The 14725-nt window shown below is 50.9% G+C and overlaps 1 protein-coding gene and 1 pseudogene across 2 annotated transcripts in view; one reads left to right on the top strand and one right to left on the bottom strand.

Annotated features, from left to right (window-relative positions):
• Nucleotides 1–14725, bottom strand: part of NOL4L (nucleolar protein 4 like) — a 129404-nt gene that overhangs the window by 54238 nt on the left and 60441 nt on the right. For both annotated transcript variants that reach the window (XR_009703528.1, XM_061209994.1), the window contains exon 4: nt 8142–8251. Coding sequence is in view for 1 of the 2 variants with exons in the window: in XM_061209994.1 (XP_061065977.1) it covers nt 8142–8251 (110 nt within the window). In the remaining variant the exon portion in view is untranslated. The remainder of the gene's footprint in view (nt 1–8141; nt 8252–14725) is intronic.
• On the top strand, nt 665–1135 carry LOC133103779 (large ribosomal subunit protein uL23-like; annotated as a pseudogene).

The following is a 14725-nucleotide window of genomic DNA, read 5'->3' as shown; positions in this document are numbered from 1 at the left end:
GAAGGGAGGGAGGGAGGGAAGAAAGAAAGATGCTGCCTCTCACAGTGAAGCCCAAGTTACTCTTTATGTTCATAAGACCTACTGCCCTCCTTGACCTCCCCTCAGGGCAGACCACTGAGGTCAAGAGCCCTCAACCTCCCCAAGGGCAGACCTCCAAAGTCAAGAGGCTCTGAAATCTTACTGGGAAACTGTGCTTTTGATCAACATAAAATATCTCACTTTGCCCTATTTAATGCTTTTTTTGCCTTGAACATGTTTGCCTTGAACGTGTTTGACACTAATAGCACTGCCCTCTCTTTCTTATGTTTTAATCTTCCTTTTTGTGTCATTTGAAAAGTCTTTTATAAATACCAAATGGATTTTATCATTAAAAAACCTCATCTGAGCCTTTTTGACTCTTTGTAGTGGAATTTAACCCATTTACATTTATTGTGTTTTACTGGTGTTTCATCTTGTTCCTGTTAGTTTACCTATCTTTTCCATTTATTATATCTCTTTTTGGTTGCTTCTTCTTTTATTCCCTCATTTAATTACTCTTGCTGGACTGATCAAGTTTTCTTTGGTTCTTTTATTTTTCTCTAGTCATTTAGAAGTTCTACATTCTATTTCTATTCCATGAAGATTACTGTTTAATTTTCAAGAACACATTGGCTTTTTCACGATGATGGCACCGAAGGCAAAGAAGGAAGCCCCTGCCCCTCCCAAAGCCGAAGCCAAGGGAAAGGCTTTGAAGGCCAAGAAAGCAGTGTTGAAAGTCGTCCACAGCCACAGAAAAAAGAAGATCTGGATGTCACCCACCTTCTGATGGCCCAAAATACTGCAGCTCAGGAGGCAGCCCAAATATCCTCAGAATAGTGTCCCTAAGAGAAACAAGCTTGACCACTACGCCATCATCAAGTTTCCCCTCACCACCAAGTCAGCCATGAAGAAGATAGAGGACAACAACACACTTGTGTTCATTGTGGATGTCAAGGCCAATAAGCACCAGATTAAACAGGCTGTGAAGAAGTTCTATGACACTGGTGTGGCCAAGGTCAACACCCTGATCAGGCATGATGGAGAGAAGAAGCCCTGTGTTCAACTGGCCCCTGACTATGATGCTTTGGATGTTGCTAACAAAATTGGGATCATCTAAACTGAGTCCAGCTGGCTAATTCTAAATATAAAAGTTTTCACTATTAAAAAAAAACAAAAAAAACCACACATCAGGACTGCTGCTTCCTTAAGAGACCATTAAATCCTTGGACATGGCAAAGTTTCCATTCTGCTATTTCTCCCCTGAGCTCACACCTTGCCTGGGTTTCAGGGCAGCCTGAGGAAGGGGAAGGAGGAGATTACCATTGCTATCAAGCTCTTAAATCTGGGTGTCAGAGTCAGTACTCACAGGTTCTCCACAGGTAAAAGTCCTGTGAGTCAGGCACTGTTTAAGTAAGTGACAGGCTCTCACTGTAACCCATCAACTGTGCTTCCTCTTTAGGTCTGCCCATTTTGGGGGGCCCTTTTGAGCAGGAAGGAGGTTGAGAATGTCCATGAGAAAAGCAAGCCACAAAGAAGGGTAAGGACTCAGAGAAGGAGCAGATCCCTGTTTTAATCCCTCCCTATCCCATAACCTGGTCTAAAATATTAAAAAGTGAATGTGGCTAGCCAAAAAGTGGAAACAACCCAAATGTCCATCAACAGATGAATGGATAAAAACAATGTGGTCTATCCATACAATGGAATATTATCCAGCCATAAAAAGTAATGCAGTTTTGACACATGTTACAACATGGATGAACCTTGGAAACATGGTAAGTGAAATAAGCCAGACACAGAAGGACAAATATGTGATTCCACTTATATGAGGTACCTAGATGGTCAAATTTATAGAGACAGAAAGTAAAACAGTGGTTACCTGGGGCTGGAGGTGGGGGGAATGGGGAATTATTGCTTAATGGTTACAAAGTTTCTGTTTGGGGTGATGAAAAACTTTTGGAAATAGTGGTAATGATTGCACAACACTGTGAATGTACTTAATGCCACTGAACTGTACACTTAAAAATGATTAAAATGGCAAATTTTACATATATTTTTACCATAATTAAGAAAAAAGTGTATGTGGAGAGCTTTTCAGAGTGAACTTGTTTCCTTCTCCCCTAAGGAAGATGCAAGCCTGAGAAAGTTTCACACTTGGAATGTGCTCATTTCCTGTCCCAAATCCTTGCCTGGCTCCCGAGTGCTGACTGAGGAAAGGGCTCTCTCGTGGCCTTGCTTGCAAGAGGTGCATGCTCTGAGTCCCCTCCGCCTCCTCTTTCTTCTTCCTTCTCCTCCTTTTCCCAAACTGTCTCTGGCTTTCCCCAGCCCAGGTCCTCCTAGAGATGTTACCCCTCAGCTTCCCTCACCTGGGCCCTCTTTGCTGGTCCGAATCTCATTTTAAAATAAGCGAGTGTCCCCTGAACCGCCTGGCAGGTTCCTGGTCCCTTCTTGTTTCTGTTTTCTTCTCCTGGATTACAGTTCCCTGGCTGCTGTCTTGCCCCCTCTACTAAGAAGAGCTCCTTGAGACCAGCTACGCTGTCTTACTCATCTTTGTGGCGCTGGTCCCTCGGACAAGGTCATTCACTGCGCATAATAACATTACCATCAACAGTAGCAGAGGTCACTGAGATTTCCTCTGTGCTTCTGAGGTGTCCAGCACGGTGCTAAGCACTATGCCTGCTTTGTGTCATTTAACTTTTGGAATAACTCAGTGAGGTAGCTGTATTGTTATTATTCTCAAGGAACGTGAGGAAAAAGGAGCATGGAGGGGTGAAATGGTTTGCCCAGAGTCACACAGCTGGCAGGCGCCAGAACTGGTACCGTCAGCCGGACTCCAGGGCCTTTTGTGGGTGGGCTGGAGTCTTGGCTGAGAACAGTACCGCTCCACACTGGCCTGCTGAAGGGAGCAGGAGGGCCAATACTTTGCAGACACCCCGCCCCGGGGCTCTGGGCAGGGGCTACCCTGCAGGTCCCACTTGTGTGGGGGGGAGGGGGGAAGCCTGCCCTCCTCCCCCAACCTCCAGGATCCAAGGAAAACTCAGGGCCAGGCGAGAGCTGCAGAGGAGAGGGAGGCAGACGTTAAGGAGTCAAGTAAGAGCCTCCATCACGTGGGTTTAAACAATGGAGCAGCGCACCACTTCACACGCTGCTGGGAGAACCATTAAAACCATTAGCGGGACATTAGTGCTGCTCCAAGAACTGGAGACACTGGAGGCGGGAGGCGAAGGAAGGTGCTGACAGCCCTTCCGCTCTGGAAAGAGCAAGGGGTTGGCGGGGCGGTGGGCACCGAAAAAGCCTGAGCCAGGGGTTGCCCTGGGAAAGTTGCTGAGCCGCCTGGGGTCTCAGCCTCCGCTACTATAAAACGCAAGTATGTGTCAGGGAAGGAACACAGATGATTTGTCTTCCTCCTTCGGATCTGGATCTGATTTCTACAATAACGGGGTCTTGGTTCAAACACTGCGATCTCAGGAAAGATCAGGATCACATCACCCGTAACGTGGAAATCAACTTATACACGCACCCCTGCAGGTAACTGAGCGTTCACGAGGTAGGGGGCGACCTCTACCCCACCCCAGCCCCCTACCAAATCCCTCCTCCCGTTATTTCCTTAAGCATTGTATATTTAAGGCGGCTCCCGGTTCCCAAGCCAAACAAAGCTCTCTGCCTGCTCTGCCAGCGTCTCTGCCAAGGACATTTTCTCTCCACTAGCCGTGCCGGCGATCTGACACTCAGTACCCAGGTGGCACACCGCCTCCCATTCTAAAGAGCACACCCTCATCCAGGAAGTACAGGGAGAAGTAGGGCTTGCGGCTGTGGCAAGTGCACAGGTTTGGATGGAAGAGGTCTGAGTTTCAGCTCATGTTAGTGGCTGTGTGACCTTGAGCAAGTACGGAACCTTTCTGAGCCTCAGCTACGGAACCTGTAAGGCGAGGATGACAACGTGACGATGACAACGTGACCCTGCTGAGCTGTGAGGGCGACGGGTGAAGTGTGTAAAGTGCTGAAACAGCATCCATCCTGCTCACTCCCCGTCCCTCCTCTGTTCCTCCTCTAAGCTCTTCCTACAGACCCCACAGCGTTGATTTCAGTTTTCCTTGTCTCTCTCACTGAACTCTGAGAGCCGGCAGGGCAGAGACTCTGTTCACCAGTCTCCTCAGCGCCTGGAACCATGCCAGTTTAAGTGCAGGATGGATGGATGGATGGATGGATGGATGGATGGATGGATGGATGGATGGGTGGATGGGTGGATGGATGGATGGGTAGGTACGGGTGAGAAAGGAGTGAATGACAGGAAATTATACAACCAGCTTATCTGGTAGGTGGAAACATCAGGGCCCAGAGGGTAAGGAGACTGAATAGGATGGAAAATCAGCATCAGAAAAGCAAAGCAGATTGTAAAATGGTGCATACAGGATAATTCCCTTTTCTATTCAATAGTCTGGAAGGGTGGACACCAAAATATTCACAGTGATCTGTGTGGTGAGATGATGGTGATTTTTGTCACCATGCTTTTGCTTTTTGGCAACTGAGGCCATGTGTATTTGTGTAACTAAAAAAAAAGTATGAAAGAAAATAAAATGAGACAGAAAACAAATCAGTGGCTGCGTGAAGATGAGACCCAAACATTCCTCTTGGTGCATCTTGCACACGGCCCTGAGAGGGGATTTGAAACATCGGCGGCTGGGGGTGCACTTGCTGGCCGCCTCTGGCCCTATGAGCTCGGCCTGCACCCCTCCCTAGGACCCCATCTTATCAGAGAATGCTTTGGAACATTCTCCGAGACAGTCCACATCTCATGAAATCTTCACACCCTCCCTCCTACAAGAAAATGTATTAATCATCAGTACAACTAAATGTGATTTCAGTTTTATATCTTTATGACTGTTTTCCCAAGGGGGAAAAAAAACAATTTTATCAGGCTACCCTCACCTATTTTCAGCTCAATGTGGCCACCGCAGTGACAGCTCCTGGGGGGTCTTGTGTCTTAGGATGGAGCCCCTGGGAGGGTGGAGTCTGACCCCTAAATGTCTTGCATGTTGAGGACACCATAAATATTTGCTGCACTGGATCAGACATCAAGAATCTTTTTTGTTCGTGTGAACATTATTATTAGATTTTCATATTACCTAATGTCCTCTGTGGAGAAAGACCCATTTCTCAGCACATTAATCCAACACAACTGGACAAAAGGTAACACGATTCTGTCCAGTTCACAAGCACACTCCACCACCTGTTCGTTGTCTGCTCAAAGCCAAGTGAGGGGAACATGTTCTACTTGCCTCACTATTATAGTGTCTCCTGGATATCTAATGCTGGAAAAAAATGAATTCTTAGATTTTTCTCACCCAGAGTTTTTAGATGTAGAGCTTTGCTCAGCATTAATAAAATATCATTTATCCCAGCTCCCGTTACTTTAGATTTGGGTTTGTTTTCCGTGTAGCCTGCATGAGTGATTTGTAGACACTACAGGTGTCTTCTGTCGGCAGGCCTTTCGGGGTCGCAGGGATGCTGCAGGGAATGAAACTACTTTCAGAGCCTTGTCTTGGGACATGGGGTTTGACCGCAGCAGAGGTAGTCCTGTGGCTGCGCTGGGATAGGGAGCCATTCACCCAGTCCTGCTCTGACTTCACTACAGGAAAGAAGCTATCAATTCAAGTATATGTATTTTCAGTTCCAACTCAAGCTGAAGAATCAAAGACATCTGGGTCCTTGGCCCTTCCTTGCTGCTGCAGATAAATAAACTAGTGAGCAATGCGACTTCTTGTTTGCCACGTGCCTGGCTATAGAACCAGGCTAACGGTGCTGGCTGAGAGGCTGAGGCCTTGAGCGCTCACTGCAGTGCGTGGAGTGTGGGAGACTGACAGCTGAAGGGCCCCAGGCACGAGGTGGGGTGCCACTTCTCCTGCCAGGTGTGTGCAAGGAGGGTCTGTGCCTTTATTCCCTACCGCGGGAATGTTCAGACGATCCCCACCTGGGAAACCAGAAATGGAGGCAAGGAAGACACAGTCAACTCCACTGTCCACTGAGGCCACCCCAATCTCAGCCTCAGCCCCAGCCGCAGCATCCTGGGGACAAACACCTCCCACAATTCTCCCTCCCTTTGGGAGTAGCCTGAACCTCACCAGGGCAACTTATCCATCTTGTTACATGAATTTCCGTTCATTCACAGATGCGCATCAAGTGCTTATATGCCCAACACTGTGCTTCTCCCACTTTTCTTTAGCTACAGAACTCCTCACACTCTCCGCACCAGCCACACCAGCCTCACAAATTCTCACTGGCGCTGTCCTCCCTCGAGCCACAGGGCCTTTGCACAAGCTGTTTCCTCAGCCTGGAGCTCTCTTCCCTTCAGATCTTGATCTCAGCTCAAGCACCCCCTTCTGAGGCAAACCTTCCTGACCCCTGCCTCAGTCCCTGCACCATGTCCATCTAAGTACTCATGGCACCATGAGTCTCCTGCCTGGCACTTGTCACAGCTGCACCGTGATGGCTTATTACCATTTGTGCGTAATTTTTTCATTAGTGTCTGTCTCCCCCTAGATCATAAGGAGAGCTAGGAATGGTGCTGTCTTTGCTCATCCCCAGAGCCTGGCTCACGGAGTGGGGCTTCATAAATACTTGTTGAATGACTGAATCCTTGCTAATGTACCTAACCTACAGTCTTAATGCCCCGCAGACAGTAGGAATTTGTATACCAAATGAAACATAACAGAATCCATTAATGAGGGATCACAGAGTGGGCTACACTGACTGCTACTGGTTCTGGTGGTAAGCTGGATGGAGCGCCATTTTGTAGAAAAGAAAGAGTCACGGGGCTGTACTCCCAGCTGTTTGGCTGTTCGAGTGCCTCTGCTCGTCACCCTGTGTGGTGGTGTTTAGATTTTATAACTATTAACAAAAGCAACACCCTTATAACTGGCGTTCCTGCACAAAAACAACTTTGCCATTGTGAGTTGAAAAGCCAACACCATTTTCCCCACAGACATTGTTTTTGAGTACATGAGTTTCTTAGGGATGCAACCATCACAGAATAGACCATCTCAGATGAAAAGACGCAAAAAATACAGACAGCTCTACTACCCAGAGCCAAGCTTACTTCATTTGACCTTTGGAGGCTGTAAGGATGGGAGGGCACACCATGCCTCCTCCTCAGGGGAGTGCAGAACTCAAGCCAACCAGCTCGGATCCTCAAACTGGGTGCCACAGCCCCAGATGCCACCTGAGCACGTCCTGTAACATCACCTTGGAGCTGACTGCGGAGCCATCACCCCCTGGGCGGACACATGCTCAGGTTGTCAAGGAGACCAGCCGTACCCAGGACGGAATGCACCCAGGGCTGGAAGTCAGACTTTCAACGGAGGAGAAAGAACCCATTCCCCTAGGCAGGCCTCAAAGATACAGTAGGTTCATATGTCACAACAGATGAAAAAGCTTGAAGCGAGAGGTTAAGACATTATTACTCTAGTTTTTTGGGCAGTGGCGGAGGGAGGGGGTGGCACTCACCTAGTCTTTCTCTGAAAGACAGTCAGGCTACTTGCCTTGCAAAGGGCTAGAAGGTGGGCTGTGTAGAGAGGCAGGCAGGAGGGGTTTTCTTTTCATAACCTGTTTCCATGGTGCCTGACAGCCCTGGGCAATCCACAGCTGGGGAGTCTTGGACAGCTGGGGAGGGGGAGCCCAGGGCCTTATCTCACCCAGGCCACCCTCCAAGGCCCATCTTCCTGGCCTGTCTGGGCCCCAAGGGTGACAGAGGCCACAGGCAGGCAGCAAGGGCCCCCCTCTCTCGGGGGAAAGGAGCCGAGTGATGTAGCAGACAAAGGGCAGAGCAGAGAGAGAACAACCCAAGAGCCAAGGTGGGCAGCTCTTACCCACCTCCTCCCTCGCCCCTGCCCTGAAGGAAAGTTTCACTGAAGACCCGGCAGGGCTGTCTGCCCGGCAGACCCTCTAACTAAGAACACATTCCTTCTCTCCCCTCTCAGCCTGGACTGCACGGCCCAGATAACCAGATAAGGGCCTCTTTGATTTCCAGTGTGTTTACACAGGCTGTGGCCCTACGTCTCGGAAAGGATCAACCACATCCAGGCAAGTCAGGGCGCCTCCAGGTGGGGTGAGGGGGGCAGACGCCTTACCTGCTCCTGGGAATTCATCACGCGCAACTTCATCTGCTTCAGGTACGTAGAGGTGAGGGGCATGTTGTAATCGATAATCCCGGAGACCAGAGGAGAGGGAGGCTCGTTTTCTGGCGGAAAGAAGAAAAGGAAGCCCCTTTCAGCCTGTGCTGTGGGCCACCAGCAGCCTGGCACCCATGTGGGGGCCCAACACAGGGACTGAGGAGGAGGGAAGGGAGGCCGGAGGTTGCTGACTGGGGGCTCGCCCACCGTGCCTGGCCCGTGGATGTGGACTGCATGATGCTGAAGTGCCAGTGTTTAGTGAGAGAGTTCACCTTTGAAAACCAGGGATTTCTGACTCCTTTGAGAAATGGAAGGTCTGGTCGCACAGGGCCCTCACTCCCACGTGGGAGACACCCACTGCAGCTGAGCAGCAGCTGCTCCTTTTAGACAGGGTGTGAGGGCTCCATTTTGCCACAGTCCCCACCCCTCCCTATTGCACTGCACACTTTCACTCAACGATGATGCCTGCCAGGCCCCTGAAGTCATTTAAGTTTCCAACGCCGGCCTAAGCCAGCTCACGTGCCACACTGTCCCACCCCGACCCCAACCCCCACGGTATCCCCCCCAAAGCACCGTCAGGGACCACAGTGCTCGCAGGTCTGGGCCAGGCCTCCAGTATGCCCAAATTCTAGTTCCTCTTTCATCACACAGAGAGGAGCATTGTTCCTCCCATTTATTGCTTTCTTGTCCTGAACATCAAAGTAACGCATATCCCTTTTGTAGAGCATTTGCAAAGTGTGGAAAGATGTAAAGAAAAAATTTAAAAACCATAATTGCACCAAGAAGCTTGGCATATGCTTCTGTTTATTTTTTCCCTGTGATTTCTCTTTTTTACATACTTGATATCACAATGCATACAGAGAATTACAGTCTGCTTAAAAATTTTTTTTTTTTGCTTAACTTTTTCTCATAGGCATTTCCCCCACCATCAAAAATCTCGTTTTGCTTTGCAAATATAATTTTTATAGCCCTGTACTATTTTATCATATTTTCCTTAAGTCATTCCCTTATGATTGATTACTTAGGTTGTTTGCTATTGGGGGTTACTATAAACACTGCAGGGAACATCCTTGTGCAGGAATATTGGTCTGTATTTATGATCGTTTCCTTTTTAGACCAGACTCCAAGACGTGGAATTCGTGGGTCAAAGGGTAGGAATACTCGGAAACTCTTGAAATGTCTGGCCATGCTGCCTTCTGCAAAGGCTCCTGCAGTGGACACTGCCCAGCCATTGTGTTCTGCATCTTGGGTGCCACTGTGGGTGCCATTTAGGAGAGACTGCGATGGCACAGGAATAAGTCAAGAAGACAAGAAGCATGATTCGAAGGGAGCCCATCACGTCTCTCTCCAGTCCAGCTTCCCCTTCGGATGTCTCCTGCTGTGACCAAGCTCGAAACCCTGGAGTCACCTGCTGCGACCCGTCACACGAAGCAGGGCCTCATTTCGTCATTTAGTTGCTTGACCCGGCTTCACCCTCTGTCCAGGGAATAGTCGTGGTTACCTGTTCTCTGGCTGCCTCTTCCCCCTGCCTCCAAGAGTGCCAGGCCTTTGACCCATGTCCCCCCTGGTGCCTAGTTCTGTTCATGGGCTGGGGTTTGAGTGGTGCGAGAAGTGGGAACGACTTCCGGATGGGCCAAAGCCTGCACGTCACCACAAGCACCGCGCCCAGGAGATGCGCTGGACGGGAGCGGGTGACAGGGCTGAGGTGGAGAGAGGCAGGGATTTGCAGAATCTGCCGCTCCAGAGCCAGAGCCCAGGCCAGACAGGCCCCTGCAACCTTGAAAACACTCTGCTGAGGGAGAGAAGCCAGACACCACAGGACAAATACTGTGTGATTCCACGTGGATGGAAGATCTAGAACAGGCACATTCACAGAGACAGAAAGTAGAAGAGGGCTTCCGTGGCGGCGCAGTGGTTGAGAATCCGCCTGCCAATGCAGGGGACACGGGTTCGATCCCTGGTCCGGGAAGATCCCACATGCCGCAGAGCAACTAAGCCTGAGCCACAACTACTGAGCCTGCACTCTAGAGCCCGCGAGCCACAGCTACTGAGCCCACGTGCCACAACGACTGAAGCCCACGTGCCTAGAGCCCGTGCTCCACAACAAGAGAAGCCACTGCAATGAGAAGCCCATGCACCGCAACAAAGAGTAGTCCCCGCTTGCCACAACTAGAGAAAGCCAGTTTGCAGCAATGAAGACACAATGCAGCCAAAAATAAATAAATAAATTAATTTAAAAAAAAGAAAGAAAGTAGAAGAGAGGTTACCAGGGACGGGTGTCTGGGAATGGGAAGTTACTGCTTCACGTGTCCGCAGTTTCTGTTCGGCGTGACGAAAAAGTTTTGGAAACAGACAGCGGTGATGACTGCCCAGTGGTGTGACTGTAACTAACACTGAGTTGTACACTTAAAAATTATTAAAATGGCAAGTTTTGTCGTAAATACTTTGCCACAAAAAAGAAAAAAGGCAAAAAAACCCCAATAAAGATGTATTAAAAAAAAAACGAATAAAGGTGTATTAAAAAAAAAAACCAATAAGGATGTACATTAAAAAAAAAAAAAAAAAAAAAAAAAAAGGAAAGAAAAAAGGCCCCTGCAAAACAAGGGGGAGAAACTACCCAAAGGGCACCGGGCAGCTCCTACTTGGCGCAGATAGGAACAGCCTTGCAGTAAACAGGGTCCATGCGTCTTGGGGTGGTGTCCTTCTGGTGACTGTACAGCTTGAATAACATTTCTTATCAAGTTTCATAAAAATGCAGAGCTTTGTTTCGCTTTTTTTTTTTTCCTTTGGGCCGCACCATGCGACTTGTGGGATTTTAGCTCCCTGACCAGGGATCAAACCCAGTCCCCCTCAGTGAAAGCGGTGAGTCCTAACCACTGGACCACCAGGGAATTCCTTGTTTTTCTTTTTAAAGCTATGTTGTCTTACGCAGAATTTCTGTTTGTCCAGGAGGAGGTAAATGTCACTAATAGAATGTCTCAGAAACTGGCCTGGAATGGGCCAAACCTTTCTTTTTATTAAGGGATTTCCTCCTGGTCTGTGGCAGAGGGGTGCTCTAACACCAGTGCACACTGGCCCCTCTGGCACAGATGCCCAGTGCTGTGGGGAAACTAAAATGCATTTTCGTGACCTTGGGTCCTCTTCTTCTTAGCGCCCCACCATCAACCCAGACTTGACCTCTTTCAACCCAGGGGTGTGTTGGGACCGGGCCTCCGCAGCTCCATGAGGTTGGATACAATATGTGAGGCAGACATTGAAGCCACATTGAGATGATGTCACTCAAAAGAGCCGTGGTTCCTGTTTTGGAATGTGGGTCTTCAGATGGAGGATTCTGCCATTTCCATTTCATTTCCTCAAAGACGTGGTTGTCTGCTGAAAAGCTGTTAGACAACATGGTAGGTGAGAAGGGACCCCTACCCTAAGGGTCGCCGGTCAGAGCCTCAAATGAAGACTTCATCAGGTGCCATGGCGACGCTCTGTGTTTTGTTGTCCATGGAGGCCGGACACTGTGTTCCTTTATTGATGGTCACCCGTGTCCTGCCTGAAAGCCATGACTACTTACGAAAAGGTAACTTTAAAAAAGCCAGGTATAGCTAGGTTTAGGAGAAAAACCACATGGCTGGGAAGGCACTCTTGGGGGGTGGGAGAAGGGTTCTTCCTTGACCTGTTCCCTCCACCGCAGGTCCACAGATCAGAAACGCTTCCAGTGCCCAGAGGTGAGCCAGGAGAGCTTGGGAAGAGGAGGCCGGATGCCCTCATCTGGGGAAGCAGGGACATCCCGGGCACACACACGAATCCATCCGAGATCGGTGTGCAGTGAAATGCTTGCATCTGCAGTTCCAGAAGTGAGGGTTCTGTCGGGCAGGTGGGACTTTGGCAGGCGGGACACATTCCAGGTGAGGGAACGTGCCAGGGAGCTGGCTGTGGGAGGCCAGAGCTCGGCCACACCACAGCAAGAAGACAGGCAGGCAGGGTTTTTGGCAGTGGGGAGCCAAATGGTTCCTGCGGTGATAAGTGCCACACACGAAGATGAACAGCTTACTAGGAAAGAGCTAAAGACCAGGGCCAGTGGGGGCTCCATGGAGTCCGATGCTCGTGGGGGGATGGGGGATGAGCTAAGGTGGACACACGAACAAGGAAGAAGCAGCTTCCCTGGGCTCTGATGGGCAGGCCAGGTCCCCGCTGTAGTCAACAAATACAGTGGCCACGCCTGAGCCACTACAAGTAACCTGAGACCACGGGTGAGTTAGGAGCTAGGAAGGGTCACGGAGCTGAAATAACCCAGTAGGTTGCTGGTGAGAGAAGCAGAGGAACCACACAAAGAAATGTTTCGACACCTTTTTGCCAAGAAAAACTGAAACCAGCCCAAGCACTAGTCCTAGTTTTACAGGCCTTGAAAATAACCAACGATGTAGAGGTTCTCCCAGGGCCAAGCCAAGAGCTGATCACAGCTGGGCTCCAGTGACATTTGCCAATCAATGCAAATTCCAGCTGAGGTGGTGGCCCGGATCCTCCACGTGGAACACAAGGTGGCAATTCTCATGAGTTTCCACCTACAGGATGGAAGAACTCCTCCGTCCAGAGACATCTGTAGCTTCTGGATACCAGGGTGAGACCTCTCGGGGTCAGAGCTGGGGGTTGAAGGACGCGTGCATGATGAAGGCCTGACACAGACGAGCCTCGAGACTGGCCAGCCTGCCATGGGGCTCAGATTTGGAACTAGAGAAGCCAGGCCTGGGGCTGGCTCCGATGAAAAAACCTCTCTCCCAGGGAAGCGAATCAATAGGTCAGCAACTCTTCAAGGAGCACTGATGTGTGTGCATTCAGGGTGGGGACGGTGGGGGAAGGGCGTAGGGACGGTGCCTGTGCTCAGCAGGGCAGGACTGATGGCGAGTCCATTAGCGCTCCAAGGAGGAAGAGCTCAGAGGGCTGTGAAGTAGCTCCAGGCAGCCTTGTGGAGAGGGGATCTCAACAGGACTTCCGTTCAATCACTCATACGACAGCTACTGAGCCCTGCCAGAGCGCCACGCAGACCCTCCTGCGTGATGCTCCCAAGGACTCCGTGGTGGGTGCTCGTGTTAATAGGCTATGCAGCCTCCCCAGGTCATATAGCTAGTGAGTATGAGAGCCGAGAGAGGACAGGCCAGCACAGGAGAGACTGCAGGGGTAGAGGAATGAGCCGGGATGGGGTCACATGGGGCAGGACAGGAAGGGGGGATCTGGAGGGGCCAGGCAGGGAGGGGGTTGGAAACCACAGAGGAATCTGGGCCCGGCTGCAAAGGCGCTGCCACCTGAGTGGATGGCTCTCGCTGAGGAAGGGACCCTTTGGTAGGTGACTGGCATTGCCCACTGCTAACTCCTAGTCTGCAGCCATGCAAACAGTATTTCATCACATCAAAGAAACGTGAAACGTGTCCCCGAGGCCCCTCACCCCTGCAGCCAGAGCTGGGCCCAGGGCACACCCAGTTCTCATCTCTGCCTCCTCCAGACCAGACTCAGGGGCTGGTGGAAGAGGAGAGTGGAGGCGGCAGGCCCTGGAATCTCCCATCCTCAGACTTCCTGACCCTCGGCAGCCTCCTTTGTTCGTGCTTCTGGCGCTGGGGGAGGGCACAGGACTGTCCAGCCCCCCACCTCCCCACCCCCCCACCCCGCCCCCGTGCCGGGACAAACCACTGAGCAGGGGAGGCTGCTTTGCTTCCTTTCTTTCTTTATAACATGAGGCCAGGAAGCGAGGCGTCCTCCCAGCAGCCCCTCGAGCAGTCTCCATCCTGTTCCCTGTCCCCCTCCGGCCCCACCTTCCTGGGACAGGAACCTGGGGCCTGCCTCTGGGCCTTGAGGCAGGCTCTGATTTCCCGGAGGGCGGGCGAGGGAGGAGGGAAGGCTGGCAGAGCAGGGGTGCCTATGAACGAGCGGTCGGAGCAGCTGACCACATCCAGAGAGGCCAGCATGGCAGGCAGAGACAGGATCTCCAGGCCCTCAGCTGGGGCAGGAGAAGGGAGAACCTGCCAGCTGGTGAGGGTGGTCCAGGCACTAGTGCCTCTGGCCATCAAGCAGACAGGGGAGCCTTTCAGCCTCTAAGGCTCTCCACTGGCAGCCTCCAGAAACCAAACCCTTCCCTTTTGCCCAGCGGCCAGGTTGTGGACCCAGGGTGCTCACCTGGGTGGGTGACTGACCGTGCATCTCCCCGTGGGACACCTGGACATTGGCAGTCTTGTGCCTGGGTGGTACAACACCATGGGGGTAGGGTGGGGGACAGGCTGATGGTCCCTAGGCACCCACTGCACCAGACGCCTGGCAGAATGGGCTCGTTTAATTCAATTGCATCCTCATGAAAACCCTGAGACAGGGGAATTCCCTGCTGGTCCAGTGTTTAGGACTTGGGCTTTCGCTGCCATGGGTCTGGGTTCAATCCCTGGTCGGGGAACTAAGATCCCGCAAGCTGCGTGGCGTGGACCAAAAAAAAAAAAAAAAAGAGAGGGAAGCGTTACTCCCATTTGTTGATGGGAAGATAAGTTCTCCTGCCTTCTGGGGACCTCGGACAA

The sequence above is a fragment of the Eubalaena glacialis genome, chromosome 13, assembly GCF_028564815.1.
Source record: "Eubalaena glacialis isolate mEubGla1 chromosome 13, mEubGla1.1.hap2.+ XY, whole genome shotgun sequence".
NCBI lineage: Eukaryota > Metazoa > Chordata > Mammalia > Artiodactyla > Balaenidae > Eubalaena > Eubalaena glacialis.
This window is presented reverse-complemented; position numbering and strand designations above follow the sequence as displayed.